This window comes from Rhinopithecus roxellana, chromosome 13, assembly GCF_007565055.1.
Source record: "Rhinopithecus roxellana isolate Shanxi Qingling chromosome 13, ASM756505v1, whole genome shotgun sequence".
In the NCBI taxonomy this organism is placed as follows: Eukaryota; Metazoa; Chordata; class Mammalia; order Primates; family Cercopithecidae; genus Rhinopithecus; species Rhinopithecus roxellana.
The window spans coordinates 85993088-86017917 of NC_044561.1; the positions used below are offsets into that span (position 1 = coordinate 85993088).

At 39.1% G+C, this 24830-nt stretch overlaps 1 protein-coding gene across 3 annotated transcripts in view; it reads right to left on the minus strand.

Annotated features, from left to right (window-relative positions):
* The window catches only part of PCSK2 (proprotein convertase subtilisin/kexin type 2), a 249377-nt gene that overhangs the window by 196029 nt on the left and 28518 nt on the right, over positions 1-24830 (minus strand). For 2 of the 3 annotated variants that reach the window (XM_010381469.2, XM_010381468.2), the window contains one exon: positions 21733-21837. The exons of the other annotated variant lie outside the window; for it this stretch is intronic. In XM_010381469.2, the coding sequence (XP_010379771.1) occupies positions 21733-21837 (105 nt within the window). The remainder of the gene's footprint in view (positions 1-21732; positions 21838-24830) is intronic. 3 annotated transcript variants of the gene reach the window in all.

Below are 24830 nucleotides of genomic sequence, written 5' to 3' on the forward strand. Positions count from 1 at the left end.
GGTCTAGCTCTATATGTGCTCATCAAATTCGACAGTTCCTTCTGGTGAGTCTGAGGCTGTTTCTGTAACCTTCATTATGGGGTGTTGGTAAAATGTGCTCCAACTAAGATCCCAGTTTATCATGCGAATCCTAGACCTCATTCCATGCCTCCTTGAAATCTCCTTAAAGATTTAAACTCATCCTGAGTGCCCCCACTTGTGAATATGTTTTTTCCTTTTAGGTCTTTCTGCAGAATTTAGCTAATTATTCTGCGGTCTCTTTACCTATCCATTCATTTATCTACATATTTATCGGTATCTCTATCATCTTTTTATCATGTTTGTTTATCTGTGTGTCCGCCTATCTCTCCATCTAGCTATTATAGCATCTTTTGCCTTTCTGTTTGAATGTATTATTTGAAGTGATCGGGTTCCCTGCCCAGTTGCTAAATGGAGCATGACCTACCAAAGGTGTTCATGGCAAATGGTTCACCAGTTAACTGGAATAAGGGAGTCTAAACCATCTCTCTTAAGCCTGACTCCCTAAGATCCCCAATCCTAACTAACCATTCTTCAGACAGGCCATGGACGATGAAGAAAAGTCTTTCCCCAGAACATGGAGAAATAAGAAACTCAAGATCTGAATAATCTTCCAATCATGGCAGCTTATCTACAAGCCTTCCTCAGACTCATTCTCCGCAGCCTGTGTTATTAACAGAAAAAGACAAAAGGTGTCACTTTGTTGAAAAAGAGAAAAGCCTGGCATAACCTTTTTTTTTTTTTTTTTTTTTTTCCTCACAGCGTGTGTGCTCTTTCAAAGGAAATACTTCCACTAATGAGTCTCCTTTGCTTGCCCATTAGTGGTTAGGCACTTCTCAGAAAAAAAAAAAAACAAAAAACAAAAAACTCTTTCCTTTAATTAATGTGGCCATTCTTTAGGCCTCCTTCGGAGATTATCTTTTTATCCTGAGCTACAGAAATAAGAAGAGGAGGAGGTATTATGTTGGCATGAACTTATCGGTATTCAACATGACAATGCAGAGCTTTCCTCTTTCTTTGCTTGAGTAAGCTTGTCTTAGAAAAGATCAGGCCATGGGCTAAACTGAACATTTGGGTCAAAAACAAGCATAGCCAATGAAATAAATCATATTTCTTCTTAAAGCTACATAGGTCTCAGCACAAATGGCAGACTAAGAGCCACTTCCCATATCTTCTCCCTTCTTTGAATCCTTTGATATTACATATATATGTATCATCCTATAATATGATATACAGAATATACATATACATACATATGTGTGTGTGTGTGTGTGTTTACATGTGTGTGTATGGAGAGAGAGAGGTAGGGATTGTCTTTCTGTCATTTAATGTGCAGATACACAGCTATATAAACATAAATCCATATACATATGTATAAATATATACATGTCTATATAGACATCCTTAATTGCATTAGAAAGCAAAAATGGTGCCCCCAGTGGAACATACACTATGAGAAATTCCTGAAAGGTGGAGTCAGACTAATAGAGAATATTCCAGCGTAGGAGAGAACTGTTATGGATCATGTGAATGGCACTAGGAAGGTCAAAGATTTAGCATAATATAGGTAAGGAGAGGTACCTAAGGACAATAGTCAAGTGGCTTACTGAGACATCATACTAGGAATAGCAGCTTCCCTGCAATTCCCAGAGAGAACCTTTATCCACAGGTGGGAGCAGTAAGCATGAGAATCAGGTGAGAGTGGCAGGGCAATGTCCAGAGGGTTCAGAAATATTCCCATTCCTGCAAGAAAAGGTATTAGAACAGCTGGCTTGCTGCATAGGCTGGCCATGGCCTGCAATTGCTTGGGTAACACATAGCATTCACTGGGATTCACAGCAACCAACAGGGGGCAGCAAACATAAAGGTGAGAATACGATAAAAGGTGGGCCATGGATGAGAAGCTGTACCAGCCAAGTTAAGTGGGCAGATTACTTAGAATAAAGAGAAACAAAACATTTACATATGGTCTTTGGCATGCCCAGACCAAGAAGCCTGAACTGATACAATAGCTGAGTGAAAGGTCCTTGAGACATTCTCAGCATCACCATGGGAACACTGGTATGATAGTAAGGGTGGAACTCGTTGTATGTAGCACCCACATTTGGGGTCTAGACCTTACCGATGTTTGTTCCCAAGAGACAGGAGCACCTGACCTCAAAGTTCACTGGCTTTCCTTCTGGACTGCATTCTTCATCAGGGCCAGGAGAAGTGTTCAGATAAAAAGGGAGTTCCAGGAAGGCTGAAAGTTAGGTATGGGGTCATTGTAGATAAGGGAGAAGCCTAATTCCATCGCACAGTTAGGAGGACAAAGAGGTTGTCTCCAAATCTGCCTAATAGATGGGTAGTCAACGTGGATGATCTGCTGAGAAGTGTCACATGCCCAGTATGACCTCAAATGGAGAGTCTTGCAGGTGAACCTCACCTGGGTTACTATACTTTCAGGTAAAAATATTTGCTTTTAAAGGGAGAGGAAGGAAGTCTCCAGGAAAAAGAAAGAGAAGGCAAAGATGGCAGGAGGTCAGATTTGGTTGCAAATTATAGGCATATTGCTTGAAAGACCCTCCAGACAAGTGAAAATGCAGTGGATAGAAAGGAATAATCCACTAAGATTGCTGAGAAGCAAATCGGAGCAGCTGATTTTTGCAGCATATAAGAGCGTCCAAACGGTTGGTGTGGGAGTTTGTCACTTGCCACACACTGGCAGATATGCTTATTTGGCCAGGTAGAAAGCCAAAAGGCACATGGAAAGTGCCAATTAATTACTCAGGTATCATTTTGATCTTAAATGCCCAGGCACTAAGTGTACCTCATTATCACTTCCTGACTTGGGGAATTAATGGAGAATCTTCTATTTGTCTTAGGTAGAGCTAATCGATGTTAGAGCACTTCCTACCTAAAGAATTCTGGAACAAAACTACCTTCTTACTAGACATGGCCCACTATATGTAGCCATAGGTCCCTTCTGACTTTTATAACTTCCTCTGGGTGACTCTAAAGTTGAGAAGGCTCTGCCACACTTTCTAAAACACAAGGGCCTGTGTCTAACTTCCATGTGGCATCGTTCTGGGATAAGGCATAATTTCGAGACCAAAACACAACTTTGACCCATCAATTTCACTTCTGACAGCTATCCTAAAGAAACAGTTATATTTGTGCACAAGGAAGCATGCTACGTTGTTTTTGTAGTGAAAAGTTTGAAAGAAATTTCCACCGTTAGGTTAATAGTTAAATAAATAGTGTATCTACATTTTGGAATCTTATGCAGTCACTAATAAGAAAAATTCAGTATGTGTGTACTTGTAAGTCAAATTCTCTAAGATATACTACTAAATGGAAAAAGGAATTTGCAAAATAGTATATACAATACGACTCAATTTTGGTTAAAAAATTCTTGACACACAAGTTAAACTAGTTCCATATGTGCATGTATGATCATATTGACATATAATAAAATGTCTGAAAGTTACAGATTAAATTGGTAATAGTGTTTTCTTCTGAGGAGGAGATGAGCTGGATTTGGAACAAGTGGTTTTTTCTTTATCTTCTACATTTGTTTGGGTGTTTAGCATAAAAATGCATTTATGCATTACTTGTGTAATTAAAAATAGCAAAATGAAAGAATAGAAAAGTATTCTTTAAAAACACTTATTGAATCAGCACTTCAAGAATAGAATCAGCAATTTTATCAGAGAAACAAGGATATTTGCATGTGGATGGGCCACACACTTTTTTTTTTTTTTTTTTTTTGGAGACAGAGTTTTGTTCTTGTTGCCTAGGCTGGAGTGCAATGGCATAATCTTGGCTCACCGCAACCTCTGCCCCCGGGTTCAAGCCATTCTCCTGCCTCAACCCCTGGAGTAGCTGGGATTACAGGCATGCACCACCACACCCGGCTAATTTTGTATTTTTAATGGAGACGGGGTTTCTCTATGTTGGTCAGGCTGGTCTCGAACTCCAGACTCAGGTGATCCACCCGCCTCAGCTTCCCAAAGTGCTGGGATTACAGGCCTGAGCCACCGTGCACGACCGGGCCACACACATTTTAAAACTTTGCAGTGAATTTTCAAATGTCATGTCAATAGAAACATAAGTTTCATGGAAAAAAATGAACTTAAAACAAACAAAAAAATCTAATAAGAGAAATGAGTTTCACTACAAAATGCAGAGAACTAAGAGCAAATTCTAGAGAGAAAGAGGAATACCAGGAAACGGGAATCAGAATGATCTTGACCTCCCAATGGCACCATTGTAGGCAAAGATAACAGAGAAACACTTGCAAATTTCTGAGAGATGTTTATTCCCAACCTAATAATTGATAACCTGTCAAACTATTAATTGATTTGAACGCAGATTAAAAGTCCTACAAAGTGACCTCTCATGAAGGACATTCTCCATCGAATGAGGAAATAATCTGAGATAGGGAAATGAAGGCGTTCCAGGAAAGAGGAATCTAACACTATCCAGCCAACAGGGAATTCCTGGGATAATAGTGAAGGAAGTGCTAGGGTAAGAGGTGTGAGCTGATCCAGAGAGCAACCATTATATCGTGAAGCCAAAGGATGCTGTCTCTAGGATGGTTGACAACCAAATAAAGCAATGGATCACTTAGGGGATGCTTTGACTATACTGAAAAAAATTAGGAAACTATTAGACAGTGTAGGGGGAAAAATTAGACATAAGGAGATAGGAAAGTGAACAAATTAAAAAAAAAAGCCATCTTTTTTTTTTTTTTTTTTTTTTTTTTTTTTCCAGACAGAGTCTCACTCTGTTGCCTGGGCTGGAGTTCATGGACACCATCCTGGCTCACTGCAACCTCCACTTCCTGGACTCAAGCACTCCTCCCACCTCAGCCTCTTAAGTAGCTGGAACTACAGGAATGTGCCACCATGCCCAGTTAACTTTTTTTTTTTTTTTTGTAGAAACGAGGTCTTGCTCTGTTGCCCAGGCTGGTCTTGAACTCCTGGGCTCAAGCAATCCACACACCTCGGCCTCCCAAAGTGTTGGGATTACAGGGCCATTATTAACTATAGGGAAACAAAAAGCTGTTTGAGAGAGGAGGGGATGTTATTGGTATAAGTGGCTCAACTGTAAATAGTACTTAAGGACTCAACAATAATACGAACACTGAATATTAATTTAGCCCCATCTTGTGATACATGTATATTCAAAAGCCAGAAAAAATATAAACATGGTATATGTGTGTGTGTGCTGCATTTAAAAGTTAAATACTCATCTTCCATAGAAGAAAGCCAATAGACAACATCTGAAATGAAACAAATCCACATATTTCAGCATACACACATTATTTTAAAATGTGGAGTTAATTAGCACAAGAAACACTTAAAGAATTGGTGGGTAATGCCTCTGAGGGACTGAGACTTGGGATTTGGGAAAGCTGGAGCAAAATGCATCTGTTTTTAATTATAAGACTTGCATTTGATTTTTAAAACTGTAAACTATCACGTTGGTAAAATGAAAATAAAACCACCATGCATAACTAATTTTTTTAATGATATGTAAAATTGCTAAAGGACAGCAGTGAACAAAAATGCTAATACATGGGCGAGTTTCAGAGATCAGTATCAGTCACCATGTAATCAAATGCTAGAGAACAAAATATTATTAATCATGGCTATCAGCTTTTGAACGTTTACCCTAGCATCATTTCATTTAATGTTCATATCAACCCTTGAGATAAGTAATATTATTCTTACCCACATTTTATAGATGTGGTTGTGAGATGTTAAATAACAATGTAAACTTATGTAACTGGCAAGTGAGTGAGTGGTAGGCCTGAGATTAAAACTAGAATTTATCCAAAGCTCAAAATCTTGGCCACAGGTTTACACTCCAGAGAGACTAGGAGGTTACAGGAATTTAGAAAGGGACAAGAGTTCTGAATTCACCCTCTTCTTTTTCCTGACCAAGCAGGTGTGATGGATTCCAGCAGACTGCACGTTTCCTCATACTTCAAAGAAAATGTAAATCCAATGTATTTCCTATTTAATCTTACACTGGTTTGAATTTTTAAAGATAATTTTATTGAGGTTCTTTTAAACTCAGTTGCTACACATTTTTAGTTAGACTATTTTTAGATTTGTCAGCACAAAACTTAAGACTTCGGCCTGGATCTCTATGAACAATAGTAACACTCCACAGTTTTCAGAGAACCTTTCTTTCTATCATATTTGATTGCCAGAGTAATCCCATGAAATAAGCACAGATGATGTCATTAATCATTTCACAGATGGGAACATTGAGGACCATAAAAGCTAAGTGGTTATATGGAGCCCACATAGACAATAAATGGCTGAGCTATGATTAGAACTCACAACTCCCGATTCTTCCTTTGACTCTCCTCTCACTATGTACGCTGTTACCTGCTGATATTACTGCTCCAAAAGGGATGCATTGCTTTTGTTTCATGCCGAAGTTTATACTTTGGAAAAGCCTACTTCTTTTAGCTCTTTTTCACATGCATTGATTTCTTAAACTTGAATAAACTTGAACAAAAAATGAACTCTTTTATAAGGAAAATCATTTTTCTTTAGTCTTCCAGCATTATATATATGTGTATAATATGCACAAAATAAAGTAGAGTAAGAACTCCTAATGTTATGGTTCCTATACAACTATAAAACTAAGACAAGTTTACAAGTTAAATATAGACAACACCACAAAAACAATAATAGCCAAATAAACAACACTGATTAAAACACAATATGACTGCGCTGTAGACTGCTGGGGTGTAGTGTCTCGGGGTTCATTTTAATGTGCTCTATGCCATGACTCAGTTCTCCACCACTCATCCCCTCTACCCCGGTGGGAAAATTTGTTTGTCTTCTTGTTATCTGTTGCTGCATAATAAATGACACCATACATTAATGGCTTAAAACAACCAGTTTATTTGGCTCAAGATTTTTTGGGTCAGGAATTCAGGAAAGACATGACTGGGTAGTTTGTCTCCAGGTAGCAGCAGCTGGGACTGGGGCTAAAAGATCCACTTCTGAGATGGCTTCTTCACTCATAGGTCTGGTTTCTTGGTGCTCCTTGCCCTCTCTTTCTCCCCATGGTATATCAATCTCTCCACCTGGCTTGGCCTACTCACAGCACGGCGTTCTCAGGGTAGTTACACTTCTTTAGCTTCCGAGAGGAAGGAGTGGAAGCTACCAGGTCTGGTAGGGGCTGGCTATGCCCAGAATCGGCCCAGTATCACCCCCATCATGTTCTACCAGATAAAATGTTACAGAGCCTTCACATGGGTGAAGAAATAGACTCTACCTATTGATAGAGGAGGAGCCAGGCCCTATTGTAGAAGGTCACACATGATGAGAGAGATTGTTCCAATCAGGAAGCATCTTTTTTCCAATGGTTTTCCAATAGAAGCATCCCAGGATATATCCCACCCTTTCTCAATAGCCAGAGACTGAATGGTAGTATTGTTGCCAATACAATTATAAACATGAGTGCTGAACTTATAGGAAAGTCTCAACCCCAAGGATCACCCAGAAGAATAGAATATGGGCTTTTATTCACATGTTTATTATTGTTTTGAATAAAAAATACACTATGCAAGGGACTTCTACTGCTCTCCAAATCCAGTTTGTCTGTCCTTCCTGAGCACATGGGAGAACCACTTCTTAACTTCTTTTCATTAAGACATTCATTGTGCCTAGTTCTGGCTAATGGGTGGTGAGCAGAGTGATATGTAACATTTTCAAGCTAAGGCATTTACAAGTGGGTAGAGCTTATTACACTTTCACTTCCTCTTTCTCTTCCAGTGTCCTGGAAGCCATGTGCTAGGATAGTGGCATTTCAATATGGTGAAACTTTCAACAGCATTATATTAATCAAAGCCTCTATCCAACTCATGCTGGACTTGTGACTTGTAGCACAGCAAAAAGGAAACATTTGTATATTAAACCATTGGGAGTCAAAAGTTAATCTGTTACTGCAGTATAATCTAGTTTATCCTAATATCTTCATTATTCACAACTGTTCTGGTAGAAAATCCAAGGACTCCAGCAGAACACAGTTTAAGGAACTCTGTTTTAATTCACACCCACGTTTTTCATGGAGTAGGGGCAGGCAAGGAAAATAAGTAGAGAACAAAGAAGACGCAAAAGGAGTAGATGACACTATCACCTTTTCTGCTTTGGCAAAGTTATAATGTATTTGATCATACTTCTAGCTTTGAAGTCTTAAGCATGTATTGGCAGACATTTGCACTTTCTTTGTAATTCCATGATAGGGATTAAAAATTAAGGCAATTTATTTCCAGACATTTGGACTTTCATTGTTATTTAATGGTAAAGATGATAAAATGAAGACAATTAGTGAAGGTTAAATGACTTGCCCATGTCACATGAATAAGTGTTAGAATAATTATTTTGGAAGCACTGATAGAAGTTCAATAATAGTTAATATTTCAGCTGTGGAAAGTATGATCCTTAGCTGAATTAGTCTATGTCTGAGATATTTTGGCTTACTCATTTAAAGGAAATCACTTTATTAAGTTTTACAAAAATTTGGTTTGGTCTACACTTGAGTGCCACCTGGCACCCTTGAAATTAACAATTACCCATTGATTTTTGGTTCTGTAATTAAAATTTTCATGATGAAACATCAATCAGTAGCAGGTGTGTGGACAAGTTATCAGCAGAAATCAAATTGCCTCAAGGGACTGGATTGAAAACATGTTGGTCTGGTAATTTTGGTCATGTGAATGACCAAATTAGATTGTTCCATGGCAAATAAACTGATTTCTCAGAGAGCCATATACACACACAAATCAACCAGATTCAGAGTGATGGAGTTAAGCCACATAAACACAGTCTTCAAATAGCCTCCCTGGTGAGACACTGTTTTTTCACTTAACTTGAACGATTTTTTGGAACTTTGGGTGTTTTAGAATTTCCTTTTAATATGGGGTCAGTGTGAAATACTCCTTAGAGTCTATATTAATAGATTCATATCATCCTGGACAGAGGGTTCTGAACTTTGTCATTTTTCTTCATACTATTTAACTTTTTTGTTAAGAACTGTTGAAGATACTGATGCTGATCAAAATCATAGATGACAAGAAGGTGGAAAGGAGACTGAATTCAAATCTAATAAAATCTTGACAGGTCAGAATGAACTCTAATAAGATGAAAATTCAAAAAATAAGTCCTTTTTAAAGGTTCCTTGTTTTAGAACCAATACCTTGATCCTTCAAGGATGGATTATGAGTGTATTTTAGAAGAACCTAGAAATTTTAGGCAATTGTAGGGTCACCATTAATCAATGTCAGATCTTATGACTTCCAAAGAATGCTAAAATGATTTTCAGATGTGTTAATAGAAGAATAGCTTTTAAAATATGGGAGATATGGGAAGTAGGCACGCAATACAACTCTGAAATCATCAGAGCAGACCTGGATATTATAGTGTATTGTTCTCCAGTAATGTTCAGAGAGGTGTAATCAGGAAGGCATGGGAAAAGAAGTGCCAAATTCAATGAAAACATCTAAAAGATCTGAAAGAACCAAGAATGCTTACTCCAGGAAGGTCCAGGGGGCATAACTATTTTCAAATGTTTGAAGGGTTCTCACATGGAAGATAGATTAATTTGGCCTCAGAAAGGAGAATGTGGATTATGAATTAAAGCTACAAGGAAGTAGCTTTGGGATTCCCTTAAGGAACAACTTTTATGTGGACTACCTTGGCAAATAGTGAAGTCAAGGACTAGTCATAGAGGTGTTCTACCAGGGGTCATCCTGTCCTGTGTTGTAGAGTAGGGACTGCAAAATGGTAGTGCATGGAAAAATTTGTTCTGCTGATGTATTTTCTTTAGATTGGACAGTGTGTTAAGAAATTTTAATTTAATCACTCAGATTTTTTAAAAGATAAAAGAATATTTATGAAGATTGGTAGTTGCTACTTTTCTTCAAAAATTGCAGATGTGGCAACCATGGGCTTTCAATATTGGAGGTAACAGTTAGCTGAGAATAAGAATCTGCTTCCTCCTTTTAAGAGGGTGTGTACACTCAGGTTCACCACAGTCCTCACCACTCTCTTTTGTGTTCCTCACATAGAGGAGAAGATCATTTTGCCATTTATTCTTTTGCTTGAGTAGCTGTTTTGCTTACACCTGACCCCCCTCAATTTGTAATTTATTTGCGTGGCCTGTCTAGGCATCCAGCTTGTTATCCCTGTTGAACACACTGATTGACTAGGCTGAAGAATCGAACTTGTTTATTGATCAGAGGTTTTCAAACATTATTTTTTATTTTAAGGACCCCCACTCCTTCACACCCATGATACCAGTGAAATCTTAAACCAAATCCCAATTTCTAAAACATGATAGAGGAGCTATTATCTTTGAAGTGGATGAATAATCTCTACCTCATCATCTAATATTTCCCCCAAGACAAGAAATGGAATTTCAGGGTTCTATTGAATTGGTTTGAACAGTACAGGATTTGAAATTGTCTTCTATAAGATGAGGATACCAACATATAAATGCTAGTTCTTGCAAACACTTTAGAGCATTGGTTAAAGAAAAAGCCCTATTTCTCAGATGAAAAGAAAGACATGTAAAGGAAGGATCACAAACTGGTTAGAATTGCTGAGATTTTAGTCTTGGCTTTGATATTAACCAGTTGGGCAGGTTTCAGGTTTGTCTCTGGAATCTCAGATTTAGGACCTAAGAGGGCATTTTAAAGACTAACTAGTCCACACTCCTCATTGTATAGACAAGAGAACTGAAGACTGGGGGAAACAATGGTTTGTTCAAGGAGAGCACAGTTAATTGGTGTCAGTGTAAGTACTGAAACTCAAGAATGACCTCAAATTGGACTCTCTCTATCATGTTCCTTTTCTCCCTGATAGACAATTATTTGGGTCTCTTTCCACACAATAGGTTTTAATTGCTTTGCTTTGCTTCTGTTGGGAGAAGGAACTTTCTTATGTTGCTTCTCTAAGGTGTCCTTAAAAACTAACACCCATTAAACTATTCTTTTTTTGGGGTGGACTGCTCTCCCTTTTCAGGGGAAATGAAAAATGGAAAATTGTTTTGTCTTACCTGTTTTCTCTCAGGCAATAAGTTCTTTATTGCTAAATGGGACATGCTCATCGTAGACAAGATGAAAACACAACGTTTTCGGTACAGATAATGGCAAACCAATTAGATAAACTCTAGCAATTGGGTTGTTACTCAGACATGAATCTCTTTGCCTAACTGCTGTTTACTCATTTCTAGACCTGGCTGCACTGTTATCCTCTCCTGAACCCATAAGGCTTTGAAATTGCTGGAAATGGCAGGAATTCCATTCCACTCATTTTCAAAATTCCCTTGGTTTAGCTTTAAGAGCGTGAAACCTGTTTATAGATGGAGATGCGATCACAAACATGTCAATAGGCATCAAAAAGGGAAAATAGCTAAACTAGTTTTAAAATACCCAGAGAGAGTTCTAAAGAGTATTTAAAAATTTTTTTGAGGCATCTCCAACTTCAAACCACTTTTGCCTCACAAAACATTATCTTAGAAATATTCAGTAGCTAGATAGACATCCGATTACAGCTGTTCATTTATGTCACCATTAAGGAACTTTATAGTCTCCTTAAGCTAAATATTGAATAAAATTTATTTTGAAGCAGAGGTTTGAGGAGTGAGAAATTATATTCTAGAAAGATTTTTGAATTTTAACAGGAAATTCTTTTAAAAACTCTATATTTCTGAAATCTATGAAAATGTGATCAGAATTAAATCAACAACAACTTAGATTTTTATTTTCCTTAATTGGAGGGTAAGGTTTTATCTTTTTGGTTTACAGTCAAACGTGATCTTTCTCATGGCTTTTATAGTTTCTTAAAATTAAAAAGAGATTCCCAATTCAGGTTCTTCCCTTGCCGTGTCAGACAGAGGCTGTTCCCTGGTAACTTCACCTTGCAGCTTACAGAATGAGGTCTTGGCTCTGAGTTAGTGCCTAGTAGGGATTGCAGGTTTAAGAGCTAGATTCTCATCATTCTGAGTCAAATGTGACCCTCTGCTGCTTTAAAGCACACTACCCAGCCCAGACCCACCAGTATCCAGTTGAAACAAAATTCATGCCACCATTTTAATTTCATAAGTTCATGTGTGAACCATGTATTTCAGTACCCATTGAGAAAGCATTTGAAAAATAGATCAGAGAGGGGAAAAGTGAAGGAACATTCATACCTCTAATAAGAAATAATTATAGGGATGACCAATTTACTATGGTAAAATGTAGACGAGCTAGAACACAATGACTAAGTTGGTGTTCTCTTGACCTCTGATCCTGTTTCTAGATTACTTGCTGCTTTTCTGCCTCCTTTGCTCATCCCCAGTTATCTCCTTGACTTCTAAATCTTAGAGTACCCTAGGGCTCAGTCCCACAAATCTTCTCTTCTATATCTACACTCATTTTGTAGGTAAGCTCAACTAGTCTCCTGGCATTGAATGCTGACAATATATGGATGCCTCTCAATTTATATCTCCAACTCTGACCTCTCTCCTAGATCCTTAAGTCCATCTGTTCATTTCACATCATCTCCACTTGGTTACTTAATACAAATCTCAAATGTTAACGTGCTTAAAACTAAACTCTTAATTCCCTGACCACTCCCCATCAACCTGCTCCTCTCACCATCTTGTCCATATGCATAAGTGCCATTTTGTTCTATGGTAATGCAGGCCAACAACTTAGGAGTCACCTTTGCCTTCTCGCTTCCTCTCCCATTCCTCATCTAATCCATCAGGAAATGCATCAACAAATTTGAAGACTCTACCTTCAACATACTCCCAGATCTGATTTGTTTCTCACTGCCTCCATCACTTCTACCCTGGCCTATGCTACTGGCCTTTCTCTTCTGGAATATTGCAATCACCTTGCATGGATCTCTCTAGTCCAACTGTCTCTCATCCACACCTCCACACCATTGTCTATTATTTGCCCATAGGCAGAGAAGTCACATCTAATTCAGAGTCAATTCAAAGTTCTTTACCTGGCTTATTCTGTCGTCCATGGTCTTGCTTTCTTTTTCGTCTCTGACCTCATCTCCTTCCCCACTGTCCTTGGCTCATTCCTTTGCAGCTTTACTGGGATTCTTGCTGTTCCTGGAACACAGCAGGTGTGTCCTGGATTCCAGGCGTTTTCCCTTGGTGGTTCCTCTTTCTGGAGTGCCCTTTCTCCAGATATCCACATGGATACCTTCCTCATCTCCTTCAGGTCTATATTTAAATGCCACTTTCCCAGACTAGCCGACCCTGGATGCTTTTTATAAAATAGAAGCACCCCTCTATGGCTCTTCCCATACTCTGCTCTACTCATTATCAGAGCATTTTGACCACTAGTTATACAATTGTTTGGTCATCTGTTTTTTGTTTCTCTCCTTCATCGCCACTAGCATACAAGCCCCCTGGGAGGACAGCTATGTCTTATTCACTGTTATATTTCAGTATGCAGAGGAGAGCCCAGTACATACTCTGGGCTCAGTAACGATTTGCTGAATGAATGCTGGTTTGCTAGCCAACAACTAGATAAGAGAGTTACATTGTGAATTTAATAAGCATAAACATAAAATCATTTTGAGAAGATATAATAGAGGCATTTTGGATATGTAAATGCATTTCCTTTTGCATCTTGGGGAAGATTGGGGAGGGAATCAGGCGAGGCAGATCAGGAGAATTTTGCCCTTCAAACATCTAAGATTTTTCCCAGGAAGTCCTAAAGGTTTGCTAGCCCACGATTAGAGATTCTTCACCTTGTGAATTGTAAAGATGATACAGAGCCACCAATTTTCTCCATGTTAACTTTTCTCTACACCAAGGCTTGTTAGAATTCTACCGAAGAGAGTTAAAACTCCCAAGAGATCTCTGGCTTTGCTAGCATGATGCCTCCCAGAGAGTCCCCGCTTTTCCTTTAGGAAGCATGACAGCACGAACAGTATCCATCATTTAAAAATGAACATCTAGAAAAAAACAGCATCTAGGAAAAAACCAGGCTTACTCATTAGCAGCTTTCCCTCTGCCTTTCTATAGCTGTAGTAAATAATTCTCCCCTGTTCCCCACAAATAGTTAATTATAGCACTAGCAGCAGCTCTTTGAGGCGGGAAGCCAGGCATATCTGCAATGCCCAGAGGAGATGCTGGAAGTCCTCCCTGCCGCATTCTGAAAGCAGAGGATTAGAACAGATGAATTTTTCCCACAGGTTGGGGCATCCATGAAGACACCTCTGCCCTGCTTCTTATGTGTACCTCTCCCATTGCATGTCTCCTTTTCCTAATGCTGTCAAGTAACTCTCAACATACATCACTCATGAATGGTTTACACCTGCTGACCTCTTGGCATGTTATCTAAAAAATTAATTTGGCCACAGATGGGAGGCTAAGTCAGAAACTGCTTTACTTGGGTCTCTTGGCTTCACTATTTGGGTTCAAAATATGGTCGAGCTCATGTGCCTACAGATTCATGTTTTCCCCTCTTAGTTCAATGCAATCTCTGGAAAAGGGCACCAGGGGTGGGTGGGAAGTGGACTGTGCAGGGACAGCTCCTGATCTGGGAAGCCATGTCCACTCTTTCAGAAAGGTCAAAGATCAGGCAGAACTTTGTTTATTTTGCTGACCTTAAGAAAGGGAGATTTTTCTGTTTATCTGAGTGATTCTGGTGAAGCCTGTAAAAACCAAAGGGGAAGAGTCTGAGAGATGAGAAATGCAAGGAAGATTTGATAACTTGAAATTTGATAACTTGATGGCTTGAAGATGAAGGGAGCCACAAGAAAAGAAAGGCAAGAGACCCTAAGAGCAGAGCACAAACTTGGCCAACAGCAAGGAAACGAGGACCTCAGTCCTGCAACCCCAAGGAACCAAATTCTGCTGATAGCGTGAAGGAGCCTGGAGTGAATTCTTCCATAGAGGCTTCAGATAGGAAAGTGCCCAGTCTGGGTAATACCTTGATTGAAGCCCACTGAGACCCTAACCAGAGAATCCAGCCATGCTGTGCTAGATTTATAGAAATGCTGAGATAATACCTTCGTGTTCTTTTAAGGTGCTTTGTTTGTGGTAATTTGTTTTGCAGTAATTGAAAAGTAAGGCACAGTGACAAATGCATCACCTGTTTTAGGGCATTTGATCTGAAGACCCTTTGATCCTGTGGGCTAATTCTTGTCCTATTTAGTAGATGAGGAAGCTGAGTCATCAACAGTTAGATACTAACCTGTGTAAGGCCACACCGCAGACAGGGGCAGAGAAGAAATCATGTGATGACTGTCCGACTTTAGGGCTGTTCCCCTACACCAGGAGCTCTCACGCTCAGCACCATTCACATTTGGGGCCAGATAATTATTTGTTGTGGTGCTGTCTTGTGCCTTCAGGATATTTAGTGGCATCCCTGGCCTTGACTCACTAGATGCCAGTAGCACCCCCCACCCCCACCCATTGTGACAATCTAAACTGTCACTACACATTGCCAAATGTTCCGTAGGAACAAAATTGTGCCCCATTGAGAACCACTGTCCTATGCATGAAGCATCATTATATCCTTACTTCAGGAGAAAATGTGTGCTCCCAGGTCTGGTTGTAAACTGGCATTTTTTTTTTTTTTTTTTTTTTTTTTTTTTTTACATTTCCAGAAGTGCCAGCAACTGCCTGAGCTCTTCCCAAGGGCAATGCAGGAAACAATGCCATGTTCCTCCACTGACCTGTCACCAAGCCAGGAAAGGTGAACTAATGAGGTCAGAGTTAGACCAAGTGAGGATCATGGAGCACAGCAGACCCGAGCGCACTCCTCCAAGGTGGTAAGCTCCTTCAAGGGATGGAGGTGTATACTTCATTTTCATGCTCCTAAATGTACTTGGGGATGATCCGTGCTTGGAACTGGCTCCCAGAAAATGCCTCTTGAATCAAATGTGAGTTTACAGACAAGTTGAGTGAAGCGGGCATGGCAGGTGTAATGAAAACTGTGGTGCACTCCCCACATTTCCTCTTTAGTGCCCTTACACATTTCCTCCAGCTGCTAAATGTGGCTCAGTTTCTTTCACTGAGAATTGCCTTTGGTAGCAGGAGGTAATTTACCTAAGACTATGTTTCCTTCGAGGGAGTGCCCATGCCAATAACTGGTCATTATGGGGGCACAAAAGCCTGATCCCTTTGCCTCACACTGGGGTAACTCTAAAGGGCCACCCCTGTTTCTAAGTTTCCTGTAAAACTGACTGAGGCCCCTGTTGCAAGCACATTTGCTCAGCTTCTCCCTTTGCCCAATGTTCTCTTCCTTGCTCTCTAAGAAGTCTCTGGCACACAACTCTGCATCTCAGAGTCTGTTTCTGGGAAATCCAAAATGAAGACCCCATCTTTGTTAAATTTTTCCTAGAAGAATCACACTTTAGGGAGTGAATTCTAAAGCGTGCAAAGTGGAACTTATGCATGGTTAAAATTAACTTAACTGATATGTGTCTCAATACATCACAAGTGTGGAATTTCCCTTTCATAATGGAACCTGGTCGTGTCCCATTGTTCTCACAGCTGATGAAGAAGTCAGCTTGCGTTAGGAAATATTTTGTCTCAAAAGCATTATCTTTAAATGCTGCAGGCTCTCCCCCAGAAAGGTGAAATGCTTCCACTGTGAGGGTCACCAGGGAACCAAGGCCAACTGCATACTCAGTTGCCTTCAGTTCAAGGCCACTCCAGGGCATAAGTAAATTGAGCAGAATAGTGAGCTCAAGTGCCACCCTTTGTATTTCCCTCTTCTTTTTCACTTTTCCACTTACAGCTGAGCTCATTGAATTCACGTAAGTGACATGAACTTAGGATGTAACTTCACTTCTTTTCACCATATTATTTTTAATTGAGAAAATTCAGTGACTAATTAGTGCAAACAATTGTTTAAAGAATGACAAGTTCATAAGCAATATCAATTCTCACTTAGCTTTTTACTTAAATCAGACTTCATATTGGGAGGAGTCATGAGTTTTATTTTCTTTCTATCAATTATAGCTGCGTGGCCCCAGGGAAGTCACCTTCTCTCTCTCTGGGTCTATTTTGCCTCAGTGGTAAAACTGTATTTTAATGCTTCAAGGTCAAGGGCTGAATCAGTGTTTCCTTAAGACTCTTCCTGCTCTATAATTCTCAGAGTGAGACTATCTCAGAAAAAAAAAAAAAAGAAAGAAAGAAAGAAAGAAAAAAGTCAACAGGCTTTCCAAAAGGTAACAGCATTTTCCCTTCTCTTCCCTTTTAATTTATAATACGTAATCAAATAGTTAACTACTATAATTGAAAGGAAAGAACAGTTTGGCCACAATACACACAAATCATATAAATCATGTCCAGTTAATTTTAAAGAATAGGAAACTTTTCTTTTGCTCCAGTGGTATTATGAGATTTCTGAAGTGATTATATGACCCAGTGAAGCTAATTTTTGTGGGTTATTGGCAGTATCTTGAAAATTCCACAAACATATTCAAGAATAAACCCTTAAAGAACAAATATAGATCACAACCAGACCGTGTGGCTGCCTTCTATGGTTTTTAAACATGTGGATACATTTGGATAAGAAAGAAGCTAGAAAGATACAGCTTCCAAATATAGAACACAAAGGAAATATCATCCATTCTTTGAGATGAGAGAAGCAAGGAAAGTGTTTATTGGACTGATAGAAGTTTCTGATTTGTAAAACTGAAACATGTTTAAAAACGACTGAGGAATAATTGTGTGGTCTAATAAAATTGCCTAGTAAAGGAAATAAATGTTTTTAATTCTCCAATCAAATATAACCTCTCTCAAGAAATGAATTTCAGCTTTTTTAAAATAAAATTATTTTGCTTCCAAAAGACTAGTGTGTGTTACTCATAGAATGATGAGTCCTTCATGTTTTAAAAATATATTTCACTTTAATATTCTATTTCAGATGTACAAGTATGGTTTGACAGAGCTGGGAAGCAAATATTATCTTAAATAAATCCACTCTTCAGAAGCTTTTCCAGTACTTGTAGAATTTATGAGGTTTTGATATGTTGACCAGGGACTGAAGATAGGTTTGGCTTTAAGATTTGTTGGTATTGTTCTAGCTAATGTTTAACAAATCTTACAGAGCTTTTGGGCACAAAATATTTGTTTTTGACCCTGATGTTGAGAAGGTATTTTTAGTTCTATTATTTCATTCCAGTGTTGAATTGATTTATTATCTCTTCACATTATTTCGTTATCAAAATCTTCCAGACACAATGTCCTGCTTTGGTGCCTGTACCACGACTGTGAATGTGATTAGGAAGAAGGCAGATTGGGCTTTGGAAATTAAGAACTGGTTCTTCATGGGATTCTTTGTGATAAAACTTGGAAGTAATGAAACAGTCATTGGTTTCTATTACCCACAATTAAAAACGTATGTAAAAGAGGCGCTAGGGAAAAGACTATATAGTACTTTTATTTCCTAATGGAGACACATTTTGGGATAGGGAGGAAAATATAAGATGAGAAAGGCAATATTATTCCATGGTTTAAAACCCTGAAGAAAAAATAATAATCATTCATTCATTTGACATGCTCAGTCATTTCCTGAGTATCTAGTATATGCTCAGAACTGCACTGTGCAAAGATATTACAGAAATAAACAAGACACAATTTTTGCTTTTTAGCATCTAAATGATGATACTCAGCAGTCAGCTAACCTTTTAGCAGGAAGAATTGGAAAGAGAAGAGAACATCTTTAACACAGTCTACATCAGAATCTGTTTTCCTAGCTATTGTCTGCATATTGATGAACAAGGATGAACATATGGAAAGTAGCACTTTAGCTCTTTCTTGTCTTTTTTTTTTTTCTGCTTACCTTTAAATTTAAAAATTAGTTGTTACATGAGAGACAAGCATCGTTGAAATTTCTGGTCTGAAGTCAAAAAAAGCCAAAAACTAACTATCTTGGGTTTCTACCTTTTTCTTTTTTATTTCTTGGGTTGATAGCAGAGCTTGGAGCTCTTTGGTCAAAAAGCTACCTCAGTAGATGAAGCCCTGAAAGTGAGTAGCAGCTCAGACCAACCTCCCTGGGCTTTGTGTTTCTTACCACAAACCTGTAGACAGTGAGTGAGAGAGGCTGGGAAGTGGTGCAGGGACAGGAAGGAGAAGGAAGCTGGGGGTTGGGGCTGCAATCGTAGTTAAAGTTAGCAGTTCTAGGAGACAGTACATTTCAGGAAATGACAAAACAACTTACTCTTAAACTCTGCATTTATAAAGCATAACTTGCAACATCTGTATAAGACTTGAAAGCCTGGACCTCATTCTGGCTACTTGGCCCTTCTCCTTTTCTTTCTATACTTTCATTTACTTTTCTTTTTGCAACCTGTTTGAATGTGTTTGAGAACCCCCAAACTGGGGTATTCCTACACTAGACTTGTTTACCCTTTGGTTTAACATCTATAAATCCACAAGGCAGAATCTTTAGTTTACTGTTCTTGCACTGTTCACAGTCAACGATTTTTGTTTCAGAATAGTTGCCACTCTATTTTTCCATCAGCAGATGCCAAAATTAGACAACCACAAGAACATCATGCAGGAAAGACTCAGACCTTAATCCAATATTTTGGAAAAAGGCAGTCATTGTTAGCAGTTTTTTTTTTCATTTTGCAAAGAATTACGAGATTTTTGTGCTTCCTAGAATGAGTTTATTATTGACAACATCCCCAACATTTAACCTTGATGACAAGATAGAGAAAAGGTATAGGAAACTTGATCTTCTTTAGTTTCTCTGCCATTTTCTGTTGGTCTTCATGGGCAGGGCAGATGGTTACAACTACCAGGTAGAGGCAATTGGCTACCTGGACCCTTATAATAGGTAATGAAGGGGAAATAGACACCCTTTTTGGTGATAATAGATAATATTTTGAGGAGAAAGACAAATGATCAGAATCGCCAGTGCCTGATCTCCTCTTTTTATTATTACCCAATCAGTCCCATTTTCTATTTAAAAAATGTCACTGTACACTTCAAGAATCAGCATTTTAGAGATCATATGTGCTAGAATGGGAAAAGCTCAGGCCAGTGGTGCTAAATAGTCTCTCTGACCCGTGACTTTTGAGTTCTACTGTTCCTCAGTTCTCTTTCCCAGCGCAAGCCTTTTAAGTATCTCTTTCCTTCTGCCCCCAGTTTATATGTTTCTGAGTAATCTTGGAGCAATGCTTTTAATCATGGAAGAAGAGAAGCCAATGAGACTTTTAAGAAAATATATAACTAAAAGGAAAACAATTGGCCATAAATGGCAAGGTTACGGCATAGGGTTGAAGTGTAGGGAAGACCAATGTCACGGTGCACCAGAGTGATCTTTGTCTACTGGTGCCCACCTTGGGTTCAGGACAAGATCCCTGTCCATATGGCTGCCCAAGGGCATCCCCAGGCAATGTATTGGTATAGCCGAGGCCAAGGTTGTTACCACACAGAGTAGAGAGCTTCTCCCTTATGTCTTGGTGCCAGCTTCTATGACAGATACTTTAAGAATAGTTGGCATTGGCTGGCAGCACAGGCAGCTTAATTGTTACTGCAAAAGTAAAGTGGCTTCCTAGAGCAGAAAATCCTCTTTAGGGAAGGTGGGAACTCTTGAGAAGTTAAAGAAAAAATTGCCTGTGGCCTGTCATTTGGCAATCTGCTGAGAGACTGTTTTATCTGAATTCCTAATTGAAGCCCAAATTAAACCCAGAGAAATGTTCACATGAAAAGCCCCACAAGAATGAGTTTTCAGATTCTATCAGCTCAAAAGAAATCTCCTGTGAAAATCCTTAACTCAAACATCTGACACGCCTTTCATCAGCTGGTCCCTGAGAGTCCTGAGGAAGAGGTTATACTGCCTTCAATGTACAGAAAGCAACTTCTCTGAGTTATTACATACTTTCCTTCTTAGTGATTAATGTAACAGAAATCAGAATCTACCCAATTTGATGAGTGTGTAGGTATGGGGGATGGTGGAAAATATGATTACTAAAGGTCCTATTCTGAAAGGTAAGAAGTGGAAACACTGGCAGAGAAGCCACTTTGTTGCTAAGATGATATGTTTGATTGCGGGAAAGTTGAATCTGAGCCATCAGAGGAAGTAGGAAATGGAACCTGGAGTCCAAGAGTAAGGTAAAGATTGAAGATTAAAATAATGTGAGTGATGAATATCAAGTAGACAGCTGAGACACGAAGGTAAATTAGATCAGTGCTAGAAAATACAGGATAAGAAGAAAGGCTGAGATAGTCTTATGGTCACAGTCATGCATGGATACTGAGAAGTCCACTGCCTGCTGTGAGCTGCTCACTCACTGGCTCCCTCATTCTTTCCTTTCACAACATGGGGCATGGCAACCTCTTCTGAGCATGTGGATTCACCAGTAGAAACCTTCCGTAAAATGACTCATTAAACTGCTTGGTGTCTTCCCATCCATCACAGGCCAAAACATGTTCCCAGGCAACCCGAAGTCCTCACTCAGTAATAACTCAGGAGAAGATAGCCAGTAAAAGGGTGGTATCCCGATTTCCTCTTCCTCCAGCCATACAAAGGGGCCTGTGATTATTTATTATGCACAGATAGAGGAACAGAGAGTCCCTGGTATGACTCTGCAAAGCATCCATTTGCCCTGTTATAGTACATTAAGTGCCTTTACTTCAAAATCCCTGGCCAGCCCCTCCACACCTCCTCGGTGGGCTCAGCTATGGCAGCAGAGATTGGAAGGCAGGCTTCTGGGGAACACTCACCCTGGGGTCTCTCTCCAGCTGCTGCTGGTGGTGTAGGCTGCGTCTTCTCTTGGCCTTTGCAAGGCCATTGTGATAAAAGTGGTACAGACCTTCAGCAAAGGGAAGCTGTGGAGAGTCAAGCAGACACAGGCATAGTTAGCTTCTGGGGTTGGCCCAGGGAGAGGGGCACCAAAGCTGGGGCTGCTTGCAAGGGCTCCCTGGGGTAGGGAAGTATTCAAGAAAACCACTGGCAAACCTCTTGTCAGACCTGGTTCTCTATTTCCCTATCAATGTCCTCCTTCCCTTCTCCTTGCCTTTGTTCATGTGGTGTCCACTCTCCTCCTGTTCCCCAAATACCTTCTATTCTTTCCCCTATTTTTTAACTTTCTGCACATCCTTTGATTCCCTCTCCTTTTCCATGGAGCCTTGCCTTTACATTCACACCTGCATCAGATTCTCCTTGTTCTCCTTGGACTAGCGTGCATACTCCAGGTATCACCTGGTTGCTCCAGAATTACACTGCGATGTTTTCTAGTCATGTCTTCATAGCTGTCTGTGACAGACTTTCAACTGTTTGTCTGTGTCTTGGGCTTTTTCTGTGACCTCTTGGTGCCTCTTATCAGGCTGAGCACAGTGTGAACATCTAAATTTAGTAAATACCAGTTGAATGGCAGGTTTGGTTTCCCTCTATCTTCCCATCTCAAGGATCCTTGAAATCAGGTCAGAGCCAATCAGAGAAGTCACAGTAATGAGAGCTTATCTTTGGCACGGGGCCTGTAAGAGTTTTGGAGAACCTAAACAGGCCAGTCATTCATTCTATGATTCAAGGTAACTTGGTGAGAAGAGCCTTGACCTGGGAGTTTGGAGGCCTGGATGTGGCTCATGTCTGTTACCATCAGTATGATTAAGAGCAAGTGGTTTCCTCTCTGGGCATCTTTTTCTCTTCTGTATAAATACAGGGCCTTGAAGTTCCCAGATCTCTTGCTTTTCTCCACCTGTCTTCACATTGATGAAGACATGCTGTTTGCAGTTCTTAACCTGATTAATTAATTTAATTGAATGCTTACAAATTATGGACAAATAATGTAAATATGTACTTTTTTTGGGAAATAGGACACATGGTTTCATCAGATTCTCAAAAGAGTCCCTAAATCAAAAAGCATACCACTACTCAAAGTATTTGCTATTGTAAGTTTTGGTATGTGTGTTGTCATCCAGTGTTTGGAAGAAAAGGGAAGCAGATTTGATAGAAAGGTTTTATAACACAGATGGAGCCAATTTGAGATTTTTAAATCATATAGAACCTCAGTGTGGCTCAAATATTTCTTAAAGAATATTTATCATTATTATTTTATTTTTAATATAAAGGAAGTATAGAGTAAATTTAGAAAACTGAAAAGTACAAATAACAAAGTAAAAATTCTTCATGTTTTCTTTTTTGGCAGTGTTGGAGTTAGGCTATCCTTTTTTTTTTTTTTTTTTTTTTTTTTCCCTCTAGGCCTACCTACTTGCAAGAGCAAATGATTATTTCCTTAATAGTAAAATGAGTGAGTTTTAGATCTTCTTTGCTTACATACACACACACACACACACATACACACACACTCTCTCTCTACATATTATTATGCAAAGTGGTTCTTCCCTTCCCTTGTCACTCAGATGCTATCAGACTTCCACTTATTAACTCCTTTTTTCAAATTTGTATTTTGGGTTTGGGGGTACATGTGAAGGTTTGTTACGCAGGTAAACATGTGTCATGGGGTTTATGGTACATATTACTTCAACACCCAGACTACTTTCTTCTTTTGAATGGCTGCATATTATTCCATTACATGGGATATACCATGACTTATTTAGACTTTCCATTATTGATGCATATTAAGATGTTTCCATTTTTTTACATTCAAAGATAATGCTGTGTGTTGGGGTGGGGGAACTTCAGGTATAATAGAGTAAGAACCTTCAAGAATCTACTGTTACAGAAAAGCAAAGAGAACTTTGGAAAAAATTGCCAAATCAACTTATTCAGAACACTGGAAATTAACAAGAGGCTTGCAGCAACCTGAAGTTTATTCAATAAAAAGGTTGAATCTCAGTGATAATGGCAACCTGTGTGCTATTTTAAATTGCTCTATGACCATCCTCTTCTCCATAGCTCTGCAGCATCTTTGAACACGAACATCCTCACAACCACAGCAACTGGGAAAACCAGTAGCCAAATAGACACTAGAGGGTGAGGACTGGGTTTAGAGTTATTTAAAAAGCCCTGTCCATAAATAATAGCCTGGAAGCTATCTGGAAAAGTTCCATTTATAGGATTTGTTGTTATTTGATCTGTCCCAGGGTTTGCTCAGTTGGAAAAGCCCTACTCCCCAGGGAATTTGTCAAAAATAATCAGTGGCAAATTTTTAAGGTTGCAATTTCCTGAAGTAGCAATATGAACTGGGACAAATAAAAGGCTGGACAAAAACCTTTGTAAAAGAATCTAAAGAATAAGATGTCCATAGAAGGCTTTACAAAGCTGTAATATATTCCTGGACACTTAGAAGGCCACACACATGGGCAGAGCTGTACACACAACCAGGAAATACCGAAGAAGGCTCTAAGTGCTCATCTTTAGTTGACTTTAAGTCTCTTTAAAAACAGGAGGTGAAGGCCATAGCAGAGTTTCAAACTGCCTGCTTGAGCATTGAGGATATGTCCCAATATGTACAACAGAGCCCCTCAGCAAACGGTAAAAAAAAAAAAAAACAAAGCCGCATTGATTCAAGGTCTTTAAGAAAACCTCTGTCCTGTCATTGGCTAACTATTAAGTTAACCAAGCAGATTCAATGGCACATTATAGAAATTACAGACTTTGCAGAATTAGTCCAGAAAGACATTAAATAAACAAATAGCAATAAACATATGTGTGCATGTGTCTTTATAGTAGAATGATTTATAATCCTTTGGGTATATACCCAGTAATGGGATTGCTGGATCAAATGGTATTTCCGGTTCTAGATCCTTGAGGAATTGCCACACTGTCTTCCACAATGGTTGAACTAATTTACACTCCCACCAACAGTGTAAAAGCATTCCTATTTCTCCACATCCTCTTCAGCATCTGTTGTTTTCTG